General features: G+C 34.3%; 3 protein-coding genes and 1 long non-coding RNA gene across 5 annotated transcripts; 3 read left to right on the plus strand and 1 right to left on the minus strand.

Moving 5' to 3' along the window:
• The first annotated feature begins 9,631 nt into the window (after positions 1 to 9,631).
• On the plus strand, positions 9,632 to 10,906 carry LOC106767243 (F-box/kelch-repeat protein At1g15670-like). The gene has a single exon (XM_014652091.2). The coding sequence runs from the start codon at positions 9,709 to 9,711 to the stop codon at positions 10,831 to 10,833; it is 1,125 nt and encodes a 374-aa protein (XP_014507577.2). The 5' UTR covers positions 9,632 to 9,708; the 3' UTR covers positions 10,834 to 10,906.
• Positions 10,907 to 12,887: 1,981 nt separating this feature from the next.
• On the plus strand, positions 12,888 to 16,983 carry LOC106765680 (translation initiation factor eIF-2B subunit gamma). The gene is made up of 13 exons (XM_014650375.2): positions 12,888 to 13,160; positions 13,240 to 13,335; positions 13,412 to 13,489; positions 14,160 to 14,240; positions 14,323 to 14,542; positions 14,623 to 14,681; positions 15,072 to 15,121; positions 15,209 to 15,296; positions 15,386 to 15,646; positions 15,740 to 15,832; positions 15,928 to 16,032; positions 16,215 to 16,331; positions 16,413 to 16,983. Exons 1-13 carry the CDS (start codon positions 13,095 to 13,097, stop codon positions 16,476 to 16,478), a joined length of 1,380 nt encoding a protein of 459 aa, XP_014505861.1. The 5' UTR covers positions 12,888 to 13,094; the 3' UTR covers positions 16,479 to 16,983.
• A 680-nt stretch (positions 16,984 to 17,663) lies between these two features.
• Positions 17,664 to 25,904, minus strand: LOC106766840 (probable acyl-activating enzyme 18, peroxisomal). Of its 2 annotated transcripts, none has more exons than XM_022783614.1 (14): positions 25,371 to 25,904; positions 25,166 to 25,295; positions 24,824 to 25,083; positions 24,340 to 24,541; positions 22,753 to 22,793; positions 21,326 to 21,451; positions 21,111 to 21,187; positions 20,806 to 21,026; positions 19,856 to 19,950; positions 19,570 to 19,786; positions 19,075 to 19,200; positions 18,505 to 18,603; positions 18,073 to 18,279; positions 17,664 to 17,946 (listed from the first exon to the last, which is right to left on the minus strand). In XM_022783614.1, the coding sequence occupies exons 1-14, from the start codon at positions 25,655 to 25,657 to the stop codon at positions 17,833 to 17,835; spliced, it is 2,202 nt and encodes a 733-aa protein (XP_022639335.1). In that variant the 5' UTR covers positions 25,658 to 25,904; the 3' UTR covers positions 17,664 to 17,832. The 2 variants fall into 2 exon arrangements, with proteins under 2 accessions (XP_022639335.1, XP_014507091.1); XM_014651605.2 differs by having other exon boundaries at positions 21,111 to 21,184; positions 21,323 to 21,451.
• Positions 17,913 to 25,931, plus strand: LOC111242071. The gene is made up of 3 exons (XR_002668692.1): positions 17,913 to 18,019; positions 18,201 to 18,305; positions 25,836 to 25,931. It is a non-coding gene; the product is annotated as an uncharacterized LOC111242071 (long non-coding RNA).
• Positions 25,932 to 26,497: the final 566 nt, after the last annotated feature.

Below are 26,497 nucleotides of genomic sequence, written 5' to 3' on the forward strand. Positions count from 1 at the left end.
ATATTTTTTTTTTATTTTGATCGATTTTGTTTAATGTAAGAATTATTTTGTTCGAATGTTTAATGTGGTTTTAATTTTAGTAATTCATGTTCAATTTGATTTTTTTTTTATGACAACGTCTAAATTGTTAATGATAAAATGTACTACGTTGAATAAATTGTTTGATTTTTTCTTATGTGCCTTGTCTAGCACAATGTACACATTGTCACATCACCATCTTCAATCTCCTGACACATCAGAAACCCTATCCATTACTGTTAATCACTACGTACCTCCATTGCACAACGTAGCCGACACGCCATCTTTGTCCAAAATGCGAACCACCCAGCATCTCTCCATAACATGCAATGTTAATCTCCATCGCAAGTTTAAATTGTCTCATTGTGAGAACCAACTCACAAGCCATTTTCACACACCACCACAGTCATGCTCATCGAACCACCTTGTGAACAACAACGAAACGCCTACATACACATATTGACCATGCATCGTGCAAGGAAGTCCTAAATCATGAAATCCTAAATCCTTTCGAACCACTGATCTCCATGCACAAATCTCACAAGGTCGATTCACGATCTCAGATCTCCACTGCTCTCATGGTGGTTGATTCACAATGAATCTTTGCTTAGAGGAGGTGAGATTGGGGTTTTATATGGAGGAGATTTATGGTGGTGACACAATGGACATAGGTTTGCTTACAGTGTTGGTTCGTTTTGGGTCTGGTTGAGTTAGTGACTCGCAATAAGTGAGATTAACGTTGCATGTTCTAACGATGAGTAGGTGTGGTTTGCGTTTTGAATGAAGATGGCGTCTCGTCGGCATTGTGTAATGAAGGTGTGTGGGGTTCACAGGATGAATAGGGTTTGATGTGTTAGGAGATTAAATATGATGATGTGACAACATGTGTTGGATGGGTCACGTAAGAAAAAATTCAAACAACTTATTCAAATATTGTTAATGTGTATGTCTGTCGTTAACAATTTAAATGATATCATGAAAAAGAACCAAATAATAAAACTTAAATTACTAAAATTGAGACTACATTGAATATAAAAAAAAATATCATATTAAACAAAGTCAACAAAATAGATACAAAAAAGTATTTAAGTTTTTTTTTTCTTCCTCTACTTTCCTTTATCTTCTTTCACCTCCAATCACATCTCTCCACTCCCTTCACCTCCTATCACCTTCCTCAACCTTTATCTATCTTCTAATGAATATTCATTTTGCATCAATTTTAGCATATAAAATTCCAGGTGCATCAAAAGGTTAATAAGTTTGTACAATTCTAAAATCAAAATTATAACCACAACAGAACAAGGTACAACAGAACAAGGTGATACATTTTAAAATTTAAATTTTAGAATCTCAATTTTGTTTCTTTATATATGCCTGAAAGAAGTAACGAGAGGAAGGTGTTGAAAGGTAGAAAGATATAAAGTAAGGTGAAGGGAGAAAAAGAAAGAAAAAACATATAAGAGATTTCAAATACTAGGTGAACCAAACTTTTACTGTGAAAAAATATCAAATTAAAAAATATTTAATAAATATTAAAATTTAATTGAGTAAATAATAAAAAGTAGATAAATCATAAAATTACTAATTAATTTTTTAATTAATAGAAAAATCACACTTAAGAAAATAAAAAATAAAAATTATTATGTATATTTATATAATCATGAGAATAAGAATGAGAGATGATTTATGAGAGGGTTATTTTTTTAGGAGAAAGTTAGTTGTTGTTTTTGTGCAGTGTAGTTTCCTCCTATCCACTGAATCTGACCCCTTAGTCCCTACATACCAAATGCATCCTTATCCATTTCTGGATAAAATTCATATATTACATATTTAATTTTACAATACATTTTCAAAATAAAAGTATTTTACACATCACTATTTCCAAAAATCCTTAAAATATAAATGGTTGTTTTACAAAGACTTATAATATTATAACAATTACTCTAACTTTCATTACTCTAATTATTATAAACTCTTTATATTACTTTGAATAGTTGTTACAATAGTCTCCATTTTATTATTATTAAGATCACCACAACATATTATTAGTTGCTTATGATAATTCTGCACACTAAGATGACGTAGATAATAGTTATCGTGTTCTTGTCATATTTGAACTCCAAAACAAGTTCTTATATTTCTGCTGGTCCTATCATATTCATATTACAATTTTTGGTGACGTAGTTTATCATAATTTATGATTGGAAAATTATTCCTAAGCATATCTAAATTGATTTTTCATATTCAGGTGAATAATTCTAAAATTCTAATTTAATTAAAAAATAAAAAACTGTAACTTCTCATGTCGATGAAAATATAACTTATTCTCTCCCTAGCATGAAAATTCAAGCCATATAGACAAAAGGATTGTAATTTTCGTAAAAATCAAACAAACGATTATTTTTTTCATAGCATTCTAACAGGCACAAAAACATACATTATGTAATATCTCAAAATATAGCAGTCAATTATATAATAGTTATCACATATTTAATATGATAGATTAGTTATAAACTATAATATAAAGTATAAACTTATTGTTATCTAAAAACAATTATAAATTTTAAACTTTATATACAAATAGAATAACCAAAATTATTTACAATACTAGTCTAAAGAAAACTAAACGGCATCGTCCTCTCCATCTAGTGTATGCTCCAACAGAATCTCATTTCCCTCTATTCACACCTACAAGATAATCATAGCTAATCAAAGAATATAGCCACATATAAACACAAGTACAAACAAAAGTGTAAAATGGATATAAAAAGATTCATACATTGTTATAATACATCAAACACCATAACTCATTCACATAAAACAACCAACTTCAAACATCCTAAACATGTTATGACTTAGATTGGATTGTCTGGACTTAGAATGATTGTCGAACTTTGGCGGGTTGTGCACTTATGGTGGCCTTTATTACTTTGCAAAACCATTGCCAAGGGTTTCACCCTACCACACTCACAAGATTATTCTGTTCCACGCCTTGGATCATACTGAAAGCCCCAAGACTAAGACCTCATCTTACTCTTCATCACATGGATCAATCTTCCCTATTTGAGAATGAGACCATTAGAGTTCAAGATAACCTCCAAGGCTCAGCTCCCTACGTTCATTATAAACATATTTGAGTCTCACCAAGAGATTCCACTTTGGAACTTACTTTCATGACTTTGAAACCATAATTAGAACCATATACTTTATACATTTCACTTCAAGCCAATCATATTACACAATATATACTATCATAGAAGTTTTAAACCATTAAAAAGAATTATACTAAAAACTAAGATACAACCCAACCCTGGACTAGTCGCTCAGCGAAAGCTCGCTAGGCGAGCCTAGAGTTCTCTCGCTCAACGACCTAGCTCGTTGTGTGAATACAAAGACAGTAGTCCAGACCCCTGACGTCTCGCTTAACGACTCAACTTGCTATAAAAGTGACAGTGGTCCAAACCCCCAACCTCTCGTTGATCTAACTAACTCGCTAGGAGAATGCATAAACAGTGGTCTAGACCCCCAATGTAACGCCCCGGCAACTTACAGGGACTGTTGACTGCCCTCACACATCAACACGAGGCTTTCCAGTGTGCTTTGTCCTCACTCACACACTCTTCGAGAAAACTTCCCGNAAGGTNACCCATCCCATAATTACTCTAGGCTAAGCACGCTTAACCATGGAGTTCTTATGAGTTAGGCTACCGAAAAGCAAATGCATTTGTTGATATGAGTAGCCAAATCAATTCCTTTAAGCTATCCTTCAACTGTATAGTCTCATACCTATACAATCTCNAGATCTCTCTCATTCCGGTGTATGTTCGATTCGTCCATGTGCCCCTTCCACTCGAAGCCTGCTAGGAGCCGCTCCTTGTCCGTGCCCCCTGCACCATGCTTCTTGCACCGACGATCACTCCCCGCCCTTGTCAGTGCCCGGGTGTCACATGCCCACCAGCTTCCGTCTGGTTCGTCCTCGAACCACACCGTACTGGGAGAGGCTAGGCTCTGATACCATTTGTAACATCCCGGCAACTTACAGGGATTGTTGACTGCCCCCACACATCAACACGAGGCTTTCCAGTGTGCTTTGTCCTCACTCACACACTCTTCGAGAAAACTTCCCGGAAGGTAACCCATCCCATAATTACTCTAGGCTAAGCACGCTTAACCATGGAGTTCTTATGAGTTAGGCTACCGAAAAGCAAATGCATTTGTTGATATGAGTAGCCAAATCAATTCCTTTAAGCTATCCTTCAACTGTATAGTCNCATACCTATACAATCTCTAGATCTCTCTCATTCCGGTGTATGTTCGATTCGTCCATGTGCCCCTTCCACTCGAAGCGTTCCAGGAGTCGCTCCTTGTCTGTGCCCCCTGCACCATGCTTCTTGCACCGGCGATCACTCTCCGCCCTCGTCAATGCCCGGGTGTCACACCCAACATCTGTTGAGCGACCCAACTCGCTAGGCGAATACACAGACAGTGGTCCAGACTCCCTCAACCTCTCGTTGAGCGACTAAACTCGCTCAGCGAGTCTGCATAATTCTGCAAGACCAAACTGTAGAATTGACACCATGCACCACTCTTGACCAAATGGATACATTTTTCCTAACTTTTAACACTCCTAGATCGTGCTATATACTAAGTTATGCTTAAACAATTGCATCTAAATCATCCTAATCACATTCTTAAATGATTGCTTACAAGATTCAACCCCAAAATCTACAAAAACTCGCTTAAGAGACTCAAATCGAATTCTACCATTTATGGCACAATTTCAAGCAACTTAGGGACTCCAACAAGTCACATATGACTTACCAAGACTCCCTAAACTGACCATTTGAGTGCAAAACCCCCAACTCAAGTTTTCACTGGTCCAATTTCCCAGTAGCTAGTTCTCAACTAAGGTAAACTATGCCTATCCATCACTATACATTCTCATTACATATTTCTTCCATTTTAATCACTTGAACAACTAACAAAACATTCTATAAAGTACCACAAAATCAACAAACCAAGTTACCCTTCCTCTCTCACAACTTCGACACCTAACACCTAACACCTAACTTTTTCATTCGAAAACTTTTAAACCTTCAACTATCATATAATAAACCTTACTACACCTAATCCAAAAAGAATTGTAACATATTATACATTCAATAACAGACCAATCATCATTACATACATTTCACAGTAGCATTACATCACAAATTACTAAATCACACCTAGTTAAACCGGTTAAACTAACACGAAACAGAAATATCATCCAATTAGTTTAATGCTCATATATACCACATCATACTCATACTAAAAGCATCAATTAAAGAATAATCTAGCTTCCCTTACCTTTATAAACTTCCACCGTTCTAGAAAACCCCGACAATTACTCCTACCGCAATGAACCTCTAGAAAAACCTACAAATCACCGATTGGTGATTGGAGACAAACCTTAGAACCTAAATTGAACCAAGGATCAAAGAAAAGAAACTCTTAACACATGCAAAACAGATTTCCTTTGCATGATCAAGAGTCAAGAAAAATACCAGAAAAGGGATTAAAACTTACTTGCTTTAAACACCAAATTGATTGGGTAGATAAGTAGACCTTGACGCCGTGATTGTATAGACACTTCCAGATGGTCTAATAGATGACTTGAGATCAAGAACACTTAGAAAGAAATGAGAGAAAACAGAGAGATAGAGTGTTTTTCACATACTAACTCTAATACTCTATTTTTTAGGTTTTTACACATTTCCATTTTTATATTTTGAAAAATAAAAAAGGATTTCGTGAAACAAAGTGTACTTGATTTGGAAACTAATTTACCTTCATCTTATGTTTTTAATTTTTTCTTTTTAAATCTTATTAAAAAAAATAATTTTTGTTAATATAAAATCTATAAGTGGTTTAAATTCGTTTTCTACTTTAAATTGAAATCTAAAATATATATTATATAAAGTAAAATATATATTGTATTCTCAAAATTCACGAATGGTTGAACTTAGTGTTAATGTAAATTTAATACAGCTGCGATAAAGAGTAAATTAATATTTTGAAGTAGTTGAAAACAAAAACGATCCTAATATTAGTTACTTCTATAGCTCTGGGGAAAAGTATCAACTTATTAAAAAAATATTACGATGAGAAATTTTAAAATCACATATTTTAATTCGAAATTGTTCCGTTGGAACGATGCAGTCCTGTACATTAAATCCCATTTATTGAATTAGTTTCGAAGTTTGAAACTGCGGCAATGCTTAGAGGAAAAAAGTTTTTGTATTAATTATTATATAGGTATAACTAAAATTAGCTCTTTTAAACTGGGTATTAATTATTATTATTATTATTATTATTATTATATATATATATTTATTTATTTATTTTCGTTCCATACTTCTTATCAATTATCAAAACACTAAACTTTTACAATTTTACATAATTATGAAATAAATTTTTTTACAATTTTATCAATTTTTTATTTATTTATTGTAAGTTGAGTTTGTTGCTCTCCAATTTAGTATATTTACATTATTAATTGAAGGATAATGTAAATGTTAAAAAGTTATAAACCAAATATATAAATTATATTTAGAAATGCTGAATAAAAAAATAAAATTTAACATTTGAAAAATAAATAACACTTAATTAACTTGGAGATTTATGTCATACAAAAATGATATATCGAAGTGATTACTATTCTTTCTTGACAACCATTAACAATTTGTATGCAATATTATATGTTTATATATAACACATGATCATTGTAGGTGAACAAACCATAATACAAAAGACAGAAAGATAAGCTATATAATTATAACAATTTCTAATACTCAAATTAAAACAAGATAGATTCAAATTATTTTTCTTCAAATCAATTATCAACAACAACATATAAATCATCGAACACGTGTTTACACAAAGTATGCCTAAAATGGCTAATGACATTTGCTCTACTTCCAAGAGACATGTGTTTAAGTAAACTTAGAAATCTTGCACCTATCATCTCCCATCCCCACCTTACAGGAATTATAATTATATAATACAAAGTTGAAAAACATTAGTGCACTCAAGGGTTTTGACACCAGTTTTCTTTTTGCTATTATACTTCGATTCTACAACTTAAGCATATCTAGGTAAAGTAAAATAAGGAAGGTTAAGGCTTTAGTTCCTAATGGAAGCCTATACTCCAGGAATGGACTTTGGTTGGTAAGACAACCAAAAACATAAAAAGATTAAAAAAAACAATTGGCTTCATTCAAACGCAAGTGAGAGTGAGAAAAAAAAAATGAGAGAGACAAAGACCCAACAGCTCAAAAGCGAACCAGCAACTAAGACAATAACAATGTTGTGGCGTCCTAAATGCAACAGATCAAGACCAACACGAACCTACAATGTTGCGATGCTCCAACGCAAAAAGATGACAATGACCACCAAAATGCAGCGACAACACCAAAGTGAGAAGAAAAAAAATTAGGAGAAGGAAAAGAAAAACAATAACGAAAGGACGAGATAAATGGGAAGCAAGAAGGAAAAAATGAACCTAATGAAGGCTATAATGGAGGAAAACGTGAAATTGCAACGAACTAAGAAAAAGAATGTAGCGGCCTTGCAACAAGACCTTTCACTAGTCATAAAAATTCAAAAACTTATCCTATGCATATATGTATAGGCTTCAATTTAACTTAAAATCAAAACTTATACTTTGACATCCAGGTAAAGCCTTTTAAAAATACAGTGAAATTTTTTAAAATATTTTCATAACTATGGTTCTTTAAAGAATTGAAACATGTAATTGTACAAATATTTTTAAAAAATGTCACTGTGTCATTATAGAATTCGGTTATTTAAAGAACCAAAGCATGTACTCATGTGGTTAAGGTATAAGCTTTGATTATCTTTAAACGGGTGCTTATAGTTGTAAAACTATTTTTCAAAAATATTACCACATTATTTAATACTTAAATTGTTGTTGATAACCTATAATACTAATATGTCACTTCAATACACTTAAATTTGATTCGTCCCTAGTTATTTCTAACTCAAGATTTTATCAATAATTCCAAATAATTAGATTACTAAAGTGTTATCTTAGGTTAACACACTAAGCATAAAATTCATCAATCAGTTTATCAATACAAATCATAATTTCTCAAAGCCATCTGTCTTAAGATTTGGTATATGTGTTTTTAACTAAAAAATAAAGGGAATGTCTAGATAGATTAGTTAGGAGCACACCTATCAAATCTGGTTCTACAAAATTATGCATATTCGTTGAACAAGAATGAAAAACCTACATTCCAAAAAGCTCCAACACTTTTACTCCTTAAGTGGACTATCCCTTGTTGGCCGATCTTGGCAAAAGAGGTGTCGGGAGGTATGTTCGTTGAACGAGTAAAAGAGTGACTGAACGAAAATTAAAATATCAAAAACTTAAGAGTGAGGTGTGTGTTTGACTCAATAAGAGAATTTTCGTTGGGCGAATTTTTAAAGAATTTAGTCTCAATACACTCGTTGGGCAAATCTGCATTTTGTTGAGCGACAACATTTTATGTTAAGACAAATAACATTAGTGTCATATTGTTGTTGCGTAAGTAATGTAATCGTTGGGTGAGTCCCATTCTAGTGGGGATTTATTGACCAAGACATGTATTTGTTGAGCGATAATATACATTCATGAACTCGTAAATATAGTTTTAAATTTTTGTATTTTGTGGTGTGATTTAGTATGAATTATGTGGAATGAAAATGTAGTGATTTATAAGGTAACAATACTAATATATGTAGTGACATACAAAGTGTATTGACAACAAAGTTGAAATGAGATTATCTTAATTGTTAGTTTTGACTCACATAAAGAAATATACTTAGTTTAAGAGTTGAATGAGATTCTTATTTATAAATTTGATAAAATATCAAACCTTAAAAATATAAAATTTACCCATTTATATATTTGAAAAGAATATTGTTTAACCATGATATAACTATTACTCTTACAATAGATAGGAATAAATAAATGATAGAAAATAAAGAAATTGAAATCTTTCTATTAATGAATTAATTATATTTTTAAAAAATAACTTTAATTTTCTTATTTTCTTATGGAAGAGCGTAAATAAATCTTATACTTGTTTTTGTTTATGTTTTCTTATTAATGATATACTTAGATAATCTTATTAAATTTAGGTGTTATTTTTTTTAATGAGTATTTTGTATAAAAAAACGGTACAATAAAAAAACAGCAATACATAAACATTAAGTTATAACTAAGTATAAAAAATATTAAAGGGACCATAATAACATAGGTTTTGGATATTAATCTTGAAAAGATGGGTATTCAAATGCGTTGGATGTGCTCCTTATTATATTGTCAATACGAGGAAACAACAAAACATTTGTTCCTGGATTGTCAAGTTGCTTTTTAACTGCACTTTTTTTTTTTTTTCTCTTTTCATCCACGAATATTCTATAGAACACGTAACTAGTGAGATATAAGGTGTAAATTTGGTAATATTTTTAAGAGATGATACAGTAAAAATATAATTTTCTTATACTAATTTTATGTAAATTCGAAAAGTGTTTTATTTATTTATTTTATGTGAAATTTAACATGAAGAGTGAAAATATTTAGGAAGTGTAGTGAAATATTAAGATGAGAAAATATCTGGGAGGGAAGTACTGTACTGGATTATGATGACTTATCTAACGGCTTATATCTCTATAAATGCTACAACCGCCGGGTCATCATGCTCACAAAACACTTACAATATGGATTTCTCCATCTTCATCCACTTCAACGACTTGATACCAGGGTTACCGACAGACCTTGGACTCGAGTGCCTCACTCGTTTGCCCCACTCAGCCCACCGAGTCGCGCTCCGAGTCTGCAGACAATGGCACCACCTCCTCCAGAGCGACCAATTCTACGCACACCGCAAGAAAACCGGCCGCACACGAAGAGTCACGTGCCTCGTTCAGGCGCGTCAGGACCAACCGCGCCACGACAAACTCACTGGCTCACTGCCACCGTCTTACGGGATTAGTTTGTTCGATCCCCAGAGCATGGCGTGGGACCGGGTCGAACCGGTTCCGGAATACCCGTTCGGGTTGCCGCTGTTCTGCCAGCTGGCCAGCTGCGACGGGAGCCTCGTGCTCATGGGAGGGTGGGACCCGGCGAGTTACGAGCCCTTGACGGCGGTGTTTGTTTACGACTTTCGAACGAGCGAGTGGCGGCGAGGGAAAGACATGCCGGAGAAACGGTCGTTTTTCGCGATCGGGTCGGGGAGGGGTCGGGTTTATGTGGCGGGAGGGCATGACGAGAATAAGAACGCGCTGAGGTCGGCGTGGACTTATGACCCGAGGCGCGATGAGTGGGCCGGGGTGGGCCCCATGGGCCGTGAGAGGGACGAATGCGAGGGAGTTGTGGTGGGGGACGAGTTTTGGGTTGTGAGTGGATATGGTACAGAGAGGCAGGGGATGTTTGACGGGTCGGTGGAGGTGCTGGATCTCGGGTCGGGTCAATGGAGGGAGGTTAACGGGGTTTGGGAAGAGGGTCGGTGTCCTAGGTCTTGTGTAGGGGTTGGGAAAGATGGGAAACTGGTGAACTTTAGAGGTTTCGATCCGGGTCTTAAGGTTGGGGTTTGTGGGGTTGCGATCGGGTCGAATGTTGTGTTGAGTGGATCCGAATACGAAGAGGCAGCTCACGGGTTCTTTTTGGTGGACATGGAGGAGGGGCAGAATCGTAAATTGAAAAGTATAAGTGTTGCTGAGGGTTTTTCTGGGCTTGTTCAATCAGGGTGCTGTGTTGAAATTTAGTGAGGGAGTGATGTGTAATATAATAATTTTACCATACAAATATCACATGTATATTAGTTTTTATTTGATAGTCCTTCTACTTTTTTCAAATTATGTTTCTCTATCTGAAAATTCTTAAATCAACGATGTTGAGTATGTTAAAAGAGTGTTTCGTTCTCAAAATTTTTCCCCTTTTCCAATGGTGATAACGAGGTTTCAACTTATCATACCCTAAAAGCTATTTAAACCTTCATGTTACCAGAAAATTTTCTCACTCAACTTCAACATAACAAGCAAAATTACAGTCATCATGTCTGCCAAATCTAATTTTATGACAGTGATTTCTTACTTTACCATTTATGTAAGCAATCATTATAATAATCAAATTAACTAACATATTGTTATAACATTTTTTACCATATTATAGATTACCAATTAGTAAATTTTAGTGAATAATTCTATATATTATGTTTCGGTAGTGAATCCGGTCACACTTACCTACATATTTACTTCTCAATCTTGTAAGCCGTCCGGTTACCTATGTCTTCTGTCTGTCTTTAGCGTTTTTTCTCCAGTAACGGTCGGTCGGCTACCTGTCAAAGATACTCCGACGCTCAAGTTAGAATTAAGTCCGTTCTGTTACTCGACTCTTAGTACTAAATGTAATTCAATTCAAGTTACCTACCTCTTACTGTTGACCTCTATATATAGTGTCAGTTTTGGGCCCGAGGTTAAGGCTTTTCTAATCAAAGCCCAATAACACTTTAATCAGGACCCAAAAGCGGTTAAACTCCTATTGAAATTAACTTACCTCAGAATCTCTCGGACGTGGTCGATCGGCCATTTTGGTCTCCCTTTATTCTTGATGCCGGCCGACCACAGATCGACCTGTTGTCCAGTATTTCTTCTAGTCGGCCCATAGCTGTGCCGGGTGACCAGTACATATTATTTTTACTGGAAGTTCTCCTCACAATATTTATTTTGCATATAATTAAATTTTTTCTTATCTTTTACTTCTCTTTATCCAAATAATTCAAGAAAAATATATTTTTTGTTTTATTTTTTCTTCTCTTTAAAAAGTAGAAAAAGTATCGATTCCTCTATATGGCAAAGGGAGATGTTTACTTGAACTATTAAAAAGTATTCCATTATATACTAATTTAGAGTAATTTTATTTTAAATTAACTTTTACATTTATTAAAAAAACGTGTGAATTGTATACTAATTCCACGTATTATATTAAAAATTATAACTTACAAAAGCAATATGTTTTTTAGTGTGAACATCATCATATTCAGGACAAATGTTTCATTAAATTTAATTGTCAGAAAATTATATATATAATTATACTTACATTTCAAAATAAATAAAAAATAAAAATAATTTATCCCTCCATAATTTGAGTTGTCAATGTTATCTAAATCATAAATAATTTATTAACTTTCACACTAACTTAAAACTTATACCCACCATACCTTTTAAGTGATGAAAAATGAATTTAATAAAAGCTCAAAAAGAATAAATGTAAACATTACATAAAAATTAATTAACTAAACATGTTTTTCATGTTCAAATAATTTTTCATTATTAACGACCTTGATTTTGTATTTATTTTGAATCTGGTCTTTGGAATTTTTTAATTTTATTATATGATCTACAAAATATTTTTGGACAATGATATTTAAATAATATTTTTTTGACAACATTTGAACATCATTTATATATCATTTTGTGATTGGTTCAAAATTATTCTACAATCAATAATAATAATAATAATAATAATCATAAACATCATAAACCAATCATATAATAATACATAAATAATGTTTAAATATTATAAAAAAAATATTTTCTAAATATATCATTATCCAATATTTTTATTATAGATTTTGTATCTTACATTATGAGAATCAACGTGATGATAAAACTGAAATACAAAATATTTTTTTTATGGAAGAGTGACACTTTTTTAGTATAGAAAAAAAGAAAAATCTGAATATATTATGTAGTTAAACCAAAACTAAACCAGGATGTTTTTTCAAGAAAAATATAAAAATAAAATAAAAAAGTTATGTGCAGGGAACAATTTTGGTGCACCAATTAAGGAAGGTGCATTTGACATTAACAGAAGGTGAATTAAAGGCATGTTTGGATTTGGGTTTGGGTTTTGCGAATGAATGAATGAGTGAGCGTTTGTAGAATCCGAAATTTGATTAGGGAAATTGAAACAGAGCCCTCCGAAAACCCCAAAACCCTGTTTGGCTTTGCGTTTTGTTGTGGCCATGGATTTTCAAGTGGTGGTTCTCGGCGGTGGCGTCTCCAAGAAGCTCCTCCCCCTCGTTTCCCAGGTTTCCCAGCGTAAATGCTTCTAACCAAACAATTTTCGACGCTATTATGTTATATAAAAGCGCTTATTTCTGACTGCAGGAGCTTCCGAACGCGTTGCTTCCGGTGGCGAATCGCCCCGTTATCTCTTACGTTCTCGAGTACTTGGAGCTTAGCAACCTCAAGGATCTCATTGTGGTAATTTCAGTTTTCGCAATCTTAGGTGTTATTGGAAAGGGTAAATTGTGAAATTGGTGAGGAAATTTGACTGTAGGTGGTTGAAGGCGAAGAAGCGGCTCTACGTGTCGGGGCTTGGATTTCAGGGGCTTATGCTGATCGCCTCCATGTTGAGGTAATCGATTTTTTGGTATTACCTTTCATTTACCAAACATGATTCATTGTCGCTATGTATCTTGATAGTGACCGTAAGCATAAGCATAAGGCTACCTAGGTCTTACGTTTTGTTTGGATGAACTTTTAAATAGTTATAGAGGGAAAAATTGAGATAGTAAAATGGGTAGACTCTTTTTTTGGGAAACTTCTCATTAATCACCTACGTTAGAAGAAAACAAAAGATATAACGAATTGATTTTTCGTGCAAGTTAAAATCGTCAGCTTTGAAGAAGTGAAATGGAAGAGTTTTTGATAAATTAGCTTAAGTATAAGTCAATTTTGATTCTTGGGAGATGCTGCCTTAATTTGTTTTACCTTCTTATTGTATTCTCTTATTAGTGCTTATTGAGAAGCTTATTTAAACAGGGTCTTACACTTCTTTAATAAGTTCAAATTAACTTATGCACTTTAATTTTTATTGAAGCTCTCTCATCTAACTTCTTCAAAAGCTGAGGTGCACAAGTTGATTTTAACTTGTGGAAGAAGTTTGATTCATTTTGGTTTTTTAGTTTTTTCTTTTGTGATTGCTTGTTAAGAAAATGATCTAAATGGTCTTATGTAGTTTTTCCTTAAAAGATTGATAAATGCATAGACATGTGTGATGATTTTTTTGTTTAACAATTGTCCAGGTTGCTGCAGTTCCTGAGGATGTGGGTACAGCAGGTGCAATTCGGGCTATTTCTCATCACCTAACTGCTAAAGACATTTTGGTGGAATATCCCTCCCTCCCTTGCCTGTGAACTCTGTGATCTAAATGATGATGTTCTTCATGGCTGTGTTGATTTTTTGTAGGTTGTCAGTGGTGATCTTGTTACGGATGTGCCACTTGGGGCTGTTGCAGCTACTCATAGACGACATGATGCAGTTGTTACTGCTATGCTCTGCTCTGCTCCTGTGAGTGGACCTTCAGAGTCAGTATCTTCTGGTGGGAAAGACAAAACCAAGAAACCTGGCCGCTATGATTTGATAGGGCTGGATCCCACAAAGCAGTTTTTAGTTCACATAGCAACTGGTTAGTTATCTAACTTTTGTTTATATATGCCATGGTATTGTTGTATCTATGTTCATGTGGAATCTTGCAACATTTTTCAGGAGCAGAAGTTGAGAAGGATCTTCGAATCCAGAAGAGCATCCTCCCTGCAGTTGGCCAGGTACTTTTCTTTCTCGTATCTGGACCTTCTTAGTTGGTTCCACCTGCCTATAATTTCTTCAATATTACATGTTTATCATTCTTATGCTGTGAGATTTAACTATCTATTCTGTAGCAAAACTTTCTACTTTCATTTGCTATATACTGTTATTGCATCTCTTGTTCAGCACATTGACCAACTTTATTCTTGGAGTTGTTTTCTGTTTGTGATTTATGTGGAAATGGAAATTGGTTATCATGCTTTCAGAGTTAGAAAACTGTGCAATCTGTCAATCTTACAGAAGTAGCATCTTCTGTGAAAATATGAATTCGTCATCTGGTTAATTGAAAATTAAAAGGAAGACTTTTGCTATTTCTTATTTCTCTTTATTATTATTTGTGATTCATGTAGATAGAAATAAGAGCTGATCTGATGGATGCCCACTTGTATGCGTTCAAAAGGTATATTTATTTCCTTTTTAAATTCCTTCCTTGTTGTTTTGTCTTGAATCACTCATTTTTGAATCCTGAAACAAACTTTTGTTGCAGATCAGTTCTACAAGAAGTTCTAGATCAGAAAAGTGCATTTCATAGCTTAAAGCATGATGTATTGCCATATCTAGTCCGGAGCCAACTGGTTAGTTAATGGTTTTTCACGAGATAGATTAGGTATTGTTGAACTTATAAGGATTCTAACCTTGTTCAAATTTTCTTAATGAGAGTTAGAAATCAGAAGTATTATTTAACGGTATGCCACAAGTTGAAGAAAATGGAACTGAAAAGGTTATATCTCAGAGCAATCAACAAATGCTATCTCAAATACTTACTAATGCATCTGAACCAACCTTTCATCTACGGCATGTACTGGGTTCTTATAGTTCTACTTCTGATCGAAAAACCCACAAATGCTGTGTGTATATTGCTGGAAGCAGCAAGTACTGTGCTCGCTTAAATTCTATACAAGCATACAATGACATAAACCGAGATGTGAGTATGTTGTTGTTATGGCCTTTATCAGGAACTTGTGATTGTCTTAAATTCTCTGGTTGCTTTGGCATTATTCATTTTTTACTGTGACAGGTAATAGGAGAGGCTAGCCATTTATCAGGGTATTCTTTCTCTGCCCAAAACAACATTATCCATCCTTCTGCAGAGCTTGGGGCAAAAACAACTGTAAGTTACTTTAGTGGTCTGATATACAGTTTCTGGAGCATTATTTTTTGTTCTTTCCATTTTTAGGTTCATATAAATAGTTATGATTTGTGTAGGTTGGACCACATTGTATGCTGGGGGAAGGTTCACAGATGGGTGACAAATGCAGTGTGAAACGGTCTGTCATTGGCCGTCATTGTCGAATAGGTGCCAATGTTAAGGTGGGATGATATATTATTCTTACAAGTTAACAGAAAGTTACTTTTTGGTCTTCTGATTTATCTGTGGCATAGGAACTCCAACCCACAATGAGTGATCAGCAACACTATCTGGCATATTACTAATGAGTTGTATTCAATAATGTTAATGCCAAGTTTTCTTGTGACTTGTTTTATGAATGCAGGTTGTTAATTCAGTAGTTATGAATCATGTTTCTATTGGAGACTGTTGTTCAATCCAAGGTTCTGTTATCTGTAGCAATGTACAGCTCCAAGAACGTGCAGTAGTAAAAGATTGTCAAGTAATTTGTTTCGCCTTTTTTTCTGACCATTTTTTCATGATTGCAATTTGAATCGGAATGCGACATTGCTGGTCTTGGCAGGTTGGAGCAGGTTATGTGGTCACTGCTGGTAGTGAGTGCAAGGGAGAGGTCTTAGCTAAGAAATGAAACTGAGATGTGAGAATCCAGGCTGGGAAACTCATACCAAAGTGACTTATGTTCTGCTTCGTCACTGCTTGGAGCAAATTTTGTGCTTTTTGCTGGCAGCAGTTACAATTTGGTGTTGGCAGGAGGGGCAAAGAAATTCTAATACTTCCGACTTGCATGCGTGTCCTTTGCAGTTTGTTTCGATTGCTATTTGTTTGAAAATGGCTGCAATTGGTGTTGAATATTCATTTGTGTTAATGACTACTAATTATTTCTTCTTCATCACAATTTTCTGCCATTTAAGTTCAAGTTACAAGGGACTTTCGGTTGGTATCTTACTGCTGAACGAAAGCGGTATAATCCAGAGCCATCAGTTTTGTATTCGAGCAAATGCAGTACTATCGACGTATTTCTTTTGGGCTTTTTGCATTTTTGTTTTTGTTAGAGATCTAGGGATAATAACGTTTACTTAAATTTGGTACCTGCTTTGTAAGAATATATTTAAGCTCAACTTTTTTCCTCCCTATTTTTCTCTGGGATTGGGATGATGAGAATTACGAGTCTCATTGAAGCCATTACTTCTATTTTTTTTGCTTATAAGTGGTTTTGCCAGACCCAATGGATCTGGTGGATTTGGATTCTCGTTTTGTTTAGTGTTAACATCAGAGGTTCTCATTAATAAATTTCAATACCGTTCATTCGCTTTATTAATCCACGTTGGAATGAAAACTAATTAAGACTATCAAAGAAGAATGAATGATTAAGATTCAAGACAGACCACTTCTATTATGCTGATTTTCTTTATAGAGTACTCTTAATAACGTGTTCCAGATTGGTTTTACTGCAAAAGGACGTTTAGCAAAAAGGGGAATAACGTGATTGGTTATCATAATTTCATGAGATGAATCTTTATATTTGAATATAACTTGGCGGAAAGTGTTTTTATGGATAAAGGAAGACTTTAAAAATCATTTATAGAATATTTATAACAATGAAGTGTTGAGGGTAAAATAAAAAAATTAAGTTGTTTATGATGAAAAAAGAAATAATTAAAGATTATAATGTAATTTCACTGATACTGTACGTGTTCATCGTTAATTGTATCGCAGGAAAACCAATTAAATTCATTTATGAAATATATAGCTTTGATGATCATTCTTTGAATGATAACCAAATATGCTAAAAGTCTTTGAATACGAAGTTTCAAGAATTTGTAAAATGATTTTGACTTGGGAATAAAATATTTATCAATGTTTTTATTGCGGCAAGAAGAAAATGAATATTACAAGGAATTGTGGCAGAGGAAGGACGGTAGGTGAAGAGAATGAACTGAATCTTGATGTATGTCTTGTTCTTTTGCATATTAATAATGTCACTAAAGTCTGCTTTGAATTGAAAGCTCGCGTTTAACCTGATCTCTCAAAACTCTCCTTAGCAATTTGTTGGAAGCTGTTCGAGGAAAGTCCGGAACAATTTTAACAAGGCTCACCTGTAGAATAACAAAATGAGTTTCTGAACATCAAATCAATAACTTAATCATCACAAGTCAGGTTCAAATTCCGGTAAAATTTCAATTTCCCTCCAAACTTGAAATTTCTTGAACCAAAGGTGATACCTTAAACAAGGGATTAAGGTTGCTTTGAATGGCTTTAGCGAATTTCCTTTTTAGAGTTTCTGCGTCTGAATTGTATCCTTTCTTTAAAACTACAAATATAATCAGTTGCTCTGGACCTCCATGTGCAGGTGCAACACTGATTGCAGCTGTCTCCAAAATGCATTCATCAGCCCCATCACAGACACGCTCAATTTCCACAGAACTTGTCTGCATATCAGAACAGAAAATTTCAGGTAAGAATAACAGTCAGACCAAAGGTGTCAAGGTAGGAATTATGATTTTCTGAGGAATCCACGTAGCAATTAGCTTCAATCCTTATTAATTTATGCTGAACATTGACATGGAAAAATATATGATTGTTACTCCGTGTATATCCAATAAGTGTAGAACTTGGAAGAGATAAAAACATAAATATAGCGGTGATTAAGGTACCTTTATTCCACCAAGATTCATTGTGTCATCAGCCCTCCCTTGTACTACTAAATAGCCTTCAGCAGTTCTTTTGACTATATCTCCATGTCTCCTGAGAACCTGCTTATATCGTTTTAGACATTACAAATTATGTATAATAACCACTTGAAGAAGTTTATTGGAATAACAACAGAACGTGAGTAGTTAACATTACAACTCACAACATAGTCTATTAAGGTACCATGTAATTTACAATTTGACTAACTGAAAACCTTTATGAAGATATTGCTCACTTCCGTAGCATAACAGTGTTTGATAAACATCGTAAGTCGAGAGTTAAAGAGTAATCTTATCCTCTAGTTTCTTTCTTTTTGGATTTTATGTGTGCAATTAGGTCAGTGAGTACTTGTGCAGTAGGACATCAAACAAGCATTAAGATGTATTGAACCAATTCATTCTGGACCTTTAAAAAACTATTAGGATGCAAGAAAAGCCACAAAATACCTTCAGATCTGAACTACTATTGCAAGATAGCTATAACTGAATTTGAAAATAACGTAACATTGGGAATGGGATAATTGAAGTATATACCTTTCCTTTGTACATTGGCATTCCCTTGAAGTAAACCTCATCATTATCAGCATTAAGCAATCTATCAGTAGCTCCCATATATATCGGAAACAAGCCCACTTCACCAACACAGGCAACGTCATCTGGCTGTCATATTGGTCAAAGAGGTCCAACAAATTAGAAAGCCTAAAAATAATTTCTCTATACCAAAACGAAATGGAATCCACTTGGTAAGAGTAAAAATTCTTAAAGACTTCAGAGAATTGAAAAGTGTAACATCACACACAAACACACATACAGTCTCAAGTTTTTGAGATCAGTTTTCCATTTACCGTTATTGGTTCAAAAGTATGGATTATGGAACAGCTAACAATCACTTGACATCCATTATCCATTGCAACAACAAAATTATAGGTAAGTATTGATACGATGAAAACCAGTTTGAAGTCGGTGGCAAAATACTAAATAGTTAATACCATATGATCAAATAATAAACTACCAAGAAAATATTCTTACATAAGGAACTCCATTTTCGTCAAGGATAACCAAACCAGTTGTCATTGATGCTGTACTAAATGTTCCAAAAGCTTGGGGCTGCAGTGTACTTCCCATGATGTAAGAAGATGCAAGCTCAGTGCCTCCACAACATTCAATGATTGGTTTGTAATAAGACCTCGAAGAAAGCCAGAGGTCATCATCAACATTTGAAGTTTCTCCAGTTGAACAAAATGTTCTGCATATAACCTCAGATTAGTTCAGTTTTTCATTAGTTACTCGATTATTCAAACTAACAAGAACCTACTTTATCTTTGTCCAATCCAAGCCTTCCATGCATTGTGTATTTTTCCATGTCTTTACCAAGCTTGGAACCGTTCCCAAAATAGTAACACCTGCATCCTGAACAATTGCAGTTGAATGATGATCTTTGAGCGACGTATCAAATTCTATTCATGCAGATTAAAAACATCATCTACAACAGTTAGTATGACACTTATGTTCTATTGCTGCATCTATGTTTGATTCACCCCATCCATAATAAACCTCTTTGTGGCTAAGTCAGGTTCTAGCAATGAGAACCTTGCCTTCTACAAGGTTATTTTTCTCTTTCCTGTACATTCAGGCCTAGAGTACAGGGGTTCATGTTCCACTATAAGCACCTAGTCGTTGAGGCTCAGCCAAATAACTGTGCATAAGGACAACTCATTTTTCTCTTTTCTTTTTCCATAACAGAATTTCATAAGTTAACATATATACTTTTATGGACATAGCTCACTACACAATACTTTTTTGTCATCACAAACTTCATCTTCAGTAATTCTAGTTTATGAGAAAATTTCTAAGCAGCAAACTTATTTTACCTTGTTTCGACATCAGTGTGGCAAACAGATGCAAATTGTTTATACAAAGGATAGGAATGTTCACGAGTTATGCCACTGTAGAGGACACTAACTTGAAACCATTTCCCTCTACATCGCACTGCATCATATTACTTCATGGCATCCATAATTTGGAAGAAAAAACAACTGCCCTAGATAGTTCCATTTCAGTCCTGCTACTAGTCAGCATTTATTTTATTTAGCATGCTGTCCCCAAGTCATATGTGATTAAAACAAGTTATGTTGATCACAAATAACGAAAGCTTTGTAGAATAAGACATGTTATGTTAATCGCAAATATTGACTGCTTAGTAGAATAAGGCATGTTATGTTAATCAAATATATAGGGACTGAAATATTAGAGTTGGACAAATACCTGAACGAACTTTCCAAAACCATGGTCTAGAGGAGATCCATGGTACAGAGCAAGAGTTGCACCTGATAGAAAACATGAATATATAAGAGTTGGGCCCATCACCCATCCCAAATTTGTAGGCCAGCAATAGACATCTCCAGGTTGAATATCAATAAAAGCCCATCCATCTGCAGCACTTCTTATGGGTGAAAGTTGAGTCCAAGGAATTGCTTTTGGCTCCCCTAAAAAGTGTAAATGTAACTAGAAAATCATTATAATGGGAGTTTCTTATAGATGGTTTTCACTGTTCAAGGAAGAATCTTTACCTGTGGTTCCAGATGAAAAAAGTATGTTAGTGACAGCATCAATTGATTGATTGAATGGAGAGTAGTGATGTGACCTGCCACGGTTTAAATGTTAAGGTGAGACTAAACACGAGAAACATTCCAAATTCTCTCACCCATGTTTTCTGTTTATGGGACCTTTACTAATGACTTTTTCAGATCACATAATAGAAACATTTTAATGTATGCATTACCCCGGGTGCTGTCTGCTAGAAGAAAGAAAATCCTTCCATGATACATCGCATTCTCTTAATTGCACACCTAGATCGTCACCTATCACAGGAAGCACGATAACTTTACACGCAGCTGCCTCAATGACTCGACTGCAAGGAGAAATAAGCAGAATGAGCTGGTGTTTTAAATGTAAAAGGAACAACCTTAAATTTATCTAGCTTAAACTACAAGAAAGCTTGAAATATTCCAAGTTTTGCTTCGTAAAATTATTCTGAGTGGCACTAAAGTAAGCATTAAGCAGTAGTTAGGAAATGCATCTAGAATACGGAACTTGGTCAATGGAAGTCGGTTGTGCCTTTTACTGACCAAAATCTCGAGAAAAGTCTAAGCATATCAAAACGCCAAGAAAATATAAACGAGCAAGGAATGCGACATTCCAAGTGGAAGAATCATATTGAAGGAGCATTGAAGAAGTACCATAATTATGCTTTATGAAAGAGACAGATGCATACTAAGCATCCATCTAGCATAGAAAAGAACAAACTATGCACCTGATAAGGTTTTCGGTACTTGACCAATACTGGAACTAACTAAGACATTTGTTCAAGGTCCTACACAGTCTATGTAAGTTGAACTGGTATATTATTTCAATTTTAACATAAAATATTAATTAATATTAAAAAAAATGTAATCATAATTTTAAAGAAAATGCAAATTACATTACTCATAACTGATAATATTCAAAATTAAACAAGAAACCAAATCAAATATGTCATAACATATACAATACAATATATATCAACTACCAGGATTTGAACCAGATTAACTGACTTTACACCAGCTCTCTACAAGATCAGTTTTAAGAGTTGACGAAAGGAATTGTTTATTAGTTAGAACAGTTACTTTGGTCTGATCCCATTCTGACAATGGTGCTTAGTAGAATCCTTAGAATCAGAAAAGGTAGTATTCAGAAAAGATTACTTGAATGTGAGATAGCAATTGCATTTCATAAGTGGAAAATAAAATTTAGCCACAGTATTCTTCTTTTATGATTCCATTAAATATCTATTAACTAGAATCCCGCATATAAAAGTTCCATTCAGGCATTTATGAGAAAAAAAAATAAGGGTTCTATAAAAACAGTTTCCAAAATACACTGTGTTTGGTGATTTAACACTATTTGCATTAAGCTTGACTCCTATATTCTAATACAATGACTTTTCTGTTCCGAAACAGATTGAGCCTTCACCAGCATGTCGACCATTGCATCGAACTCGAACCCAAGTAACAAAAAGGAACATGCCATTGAAACATTTATCAAATGATTGATATATAACAATACTATAACAAATATTGAGCTGGTAATTGTGCTAAGAGTAAAGGATTTCTGAACAGATAAACAAGATAATATCATCTGGATAATGCAAGAAGTATGATGTAAAATAATTACCTGTACAAAGGGAACTTCCTGCCACCTCTTGATATGAAATCCTGAAACAAATTCAAGCTGAGTAAATTACAACAGTTCGAATTTATCTTTGAAATTTCATCATGTAAGTGCTTATATCAATGATCCTAAATGTCAGGACAGCTAGGATCAAACTCTTTACCACTGGATCAGGATAGTTTTGTACCATGTCAAAGACCAGCTCTCCTTAAAGCTTAAGCTATATGTTTTTATATCTAAAGAAGATTCCAAAGAAGCATCTACAATTTATTTCCTCAACTTTTATATATTTGTGTGTGTATGTGTGTCATGAGTTGAGGATTGTTCCTCCACTTATATATATATATATATATATATATATATATATATATGTGTGTGTGTGCGCGCGCGCGCGTTTTGATCTTTATAACTCCTGGTATAAACAAAAGTAGTTTGAAGATTCGGGAGCACTAATTACAACTTTTTTCTACAATTCTATTTGATGAAATGTCTAGAACATACGGAACTAGGAAGCCAGGATCATAAACGATAGTTTCAAGAACCAAATGTCTTAAAGCTTAAGCTATAAAGCACTAGCCCAATAATAGTATTTACGTCTAAAATGTCCTCTGGTGAGAACCATTTGGGATTCAAGCACAAACAAAGTACTAGTGCATTCTGATATTTTGGTGAAATTATAATTTAATTAAGGGAATTTGTCAGTGAGGACAGAACCCTCGACTACTTAATAGAATCTGATATCATTGCATGAACAGTCTCCCAACAGTTTAATTTGTCAGGTGCAAGCCCAGAAAAATTAATTTCTAACAGATAGTTGGGAATATAACAAAATGTAACTAACAATATATGACAAGTTCATCCATGTAATTATGAGTTTAAGATTTAGATAATTGCTACTTTTAGGCTGAACACAAAAGTCAAGAAGCCTGGGGTAACCATCATCTAGAACTCAAATATTCAATTTTCTTTATGTTCATTATCTGTCCAGATTTATCTTATGGCTATACATGTTAAGATTTCATTCACTTAGTGTCCTCCTAATTGAATTTCGCTTAACTTTATTAAAACTCTCAGCTGCATGAAATCTATTTTAGTAAGCACTCTTTGATCACTGAAACTGCTACCAATATGGTTGTTAGGTTCTGTCAACTCCTTGCATGCCACCTTTCAACACACTACATACAGCTTTCAATGCAGCTACTGTTATACCTAATTAGTATTTATTAAAACCCTGACCTTTCTCGGGTTTGTGAAGTCTTAATTTATTGCAATGCACCATTCATGAAGACTAACAAGCCTTAACAAGATCCAGTTCGTAAGGTCCAAGAAATCATTATTTTAACAAGTTCTCCTTGAATTGGGTATCTGTGAACATCGACCGTTTGTTGAATCTCATAAATAAGAAACTTTTAATGAAATTAAACTTTTTTAGGCCATACGAACAATTTGGTAATTTTAGCATTTCTTCACACACACTGAACCGTATAACACGTAGATATTGGTGACTAGGAAAGAACAAAGACAATATCGATAAAATAGACCACTTTGATGAACAATAAGTAATACACAATACAAAATTTAAAACATCACCTGAGTGAAAATACCCTTAGCTTTAGAAACACGCAGGCGAGTTGCAATTTCTTTTGGTGCAAAACTATCAGCTATTGATACTACAATACATCCTGCTAAAACAATGGCCAGATATATAATCACTGCATTGACTGTCATTTGCATGTCAATGGCGATTGCATCTCCTTTCGAGAATGAGGCATCTATTGCATTCGCTACCAGCCTGGAAAAAACGCAGCAAAAAACTATGAAAATTACTTAAAGAATATAACAGAAGTGAGAAATATCAAAATCTTAAAAGTGAGATACTGGAAAAAAAAGAACGGGAGAAAAATAAAATAAAGCATAATGATACACAAATTAATCCCGAATATACAAGAGAAATCAAAGCAGCGATGAGAATGAAAACCACATAAAATTATTGAATCAACCAAAGTAGCACAGGTATGATGATGAACAACACAACTTTAGTCCAAAAGCAAGAGTGTGAGCTGAAAAGGCTTACATTACTTGTTCTCGGAGTTGTTTAAGCGTGATACGGTTAACCTCGGAATCATGAAAAGCTTCATCTTTCCAAACGATGGCTAAACTGTCATCTGGTTTGTAGGGATGAGAACTGGGTTGCAGGCAGCAATCAGCAATGTTGAGGACAGAACCGGGAAGCCAGGTGCCTCCGTGTCTAGAAGGGTCAGAAGTATCTAAAATACACTTGGGAGGTTCAACAAAGGAGACAGAAAGTTCCTTGAGAAGAAGGGACCAGTAGAGCTGCATTGACAATGAGAATTAACAAAGAAAGAAAAGAAGAGATGTGATGTCTGAATAGAAAAAGAGAAGTTGGGTTGCTTGCCTGAGGGTGTTGAACAGAAAAGTTGTGAAAGAGGCGATAACTGGAAATAGGGTCTTTGTAGGAAGGTCCTAAGAGTTGAGGGGCGTGAGTTTCCATGAAACGGCCAAGGTTGGTGCGTTTGGAGTTGTCCCTGAAAAGAAGAAGAGAAGTGAGTGGAGATTGTAGTGTGATAATAAGTGTGATAGGTAAGAAGAGAAAGACTTACAGGGAAGGAAACCAATAGAGAGGGAGGGAAGCATGTTGAGTGTGGAAGGCAGAGTGATAAACAGAGTGATAGAGAAGATGATGCAATGAGTGTGGAAAGGATGGTTTCAGCAGTTTTCGAGTGACAAGGTGGCGCCATATGAGTGAGGGTTGGTTGTCGTTGTCGGTGTCGGAGAGACACTGAGACAGAATATCCCTCAAAAGACGGTACAGTTGATTGGCTTCTGCTACTGTCAACCCTGCATTCAGGAAGTCTCCCACTTCCAATTCCCTCACACTCTTCACCATCTCTCTTTCAAAACTGGAACTTTAATGAAAACTTGCAGAGGGATTGTTGAGTTCTTGAGGTTGAGGTGATCCAAGTGGATCATGCGTATCTTCAACCACCTAACAATTCAAACTCTGTATTATTAAGCTTGGACCACCTTCACACCATCTCCCTCAGAAAGCTTTTCTTTTTTTTCAGGTGATTCGAAGTGATCAATGGTGATGTTTCTGAGAGAAAAATTAAAATTGGGATGAGGCACCAACTTTGCTTGACCACGTGCAGCGTTTATTATACCTACCAATAGAGTGAGTTAACTGCTAAGTTTATAAATAAGCCATTGCTCAGTGATTAATCAAATTGATTATCTTAATATATATTAATTTTTTTTTTAAATTACACAACTGACGTAGAATTATTTATTAGATGTAAATTATATTGTTATTATAAAATACTATACATTCAAATAAAAATAATCATAAAATAATAATATGCAATTATCAAATAAGCCTTTTATGACAATTTTTTATGACTTAGTTTTCCTTTGAGAAGGCTAATTAAAATCGTTGATAGGGTGGTTGGTTAATGAGTTTGAAGTCCCAAAGTTGACCACAACATAGCATGGTAGTAGGTGACGCCTCTCCTCACAAACAACCAAACCAACCACGTTTTTTCCCTCCAAAAAAAACAACTTTTGGCCATAATAAAATTATCCAGTTTTTTAATTACAGAACTACAAAAGGAAGAATCACAAACATTCACCTTCATTTTTATATACATATCTATTAAATACTTGTTTTTCTTTATTATATCCTATATCCTATAAATTTATTATTTTATATACATATCTATTAAATACTTGT

The sequence above is a fragment of the Vigna radiata genome, chromosome 7 (assembly GCF_000741045.1).
Source record: "Vigna radiata var. radiata cultivar VC1973A chromosome 7, Vradiata_ver6, whole genome shotgun sequence".
In the NCBI taxonomy this organism is placed as follows: Eukaryota; Viridiplantae; Streptophyta; class Magnoliopsida; order Fabales; family Fabaceae; genus Vigna; species Vigna radiata.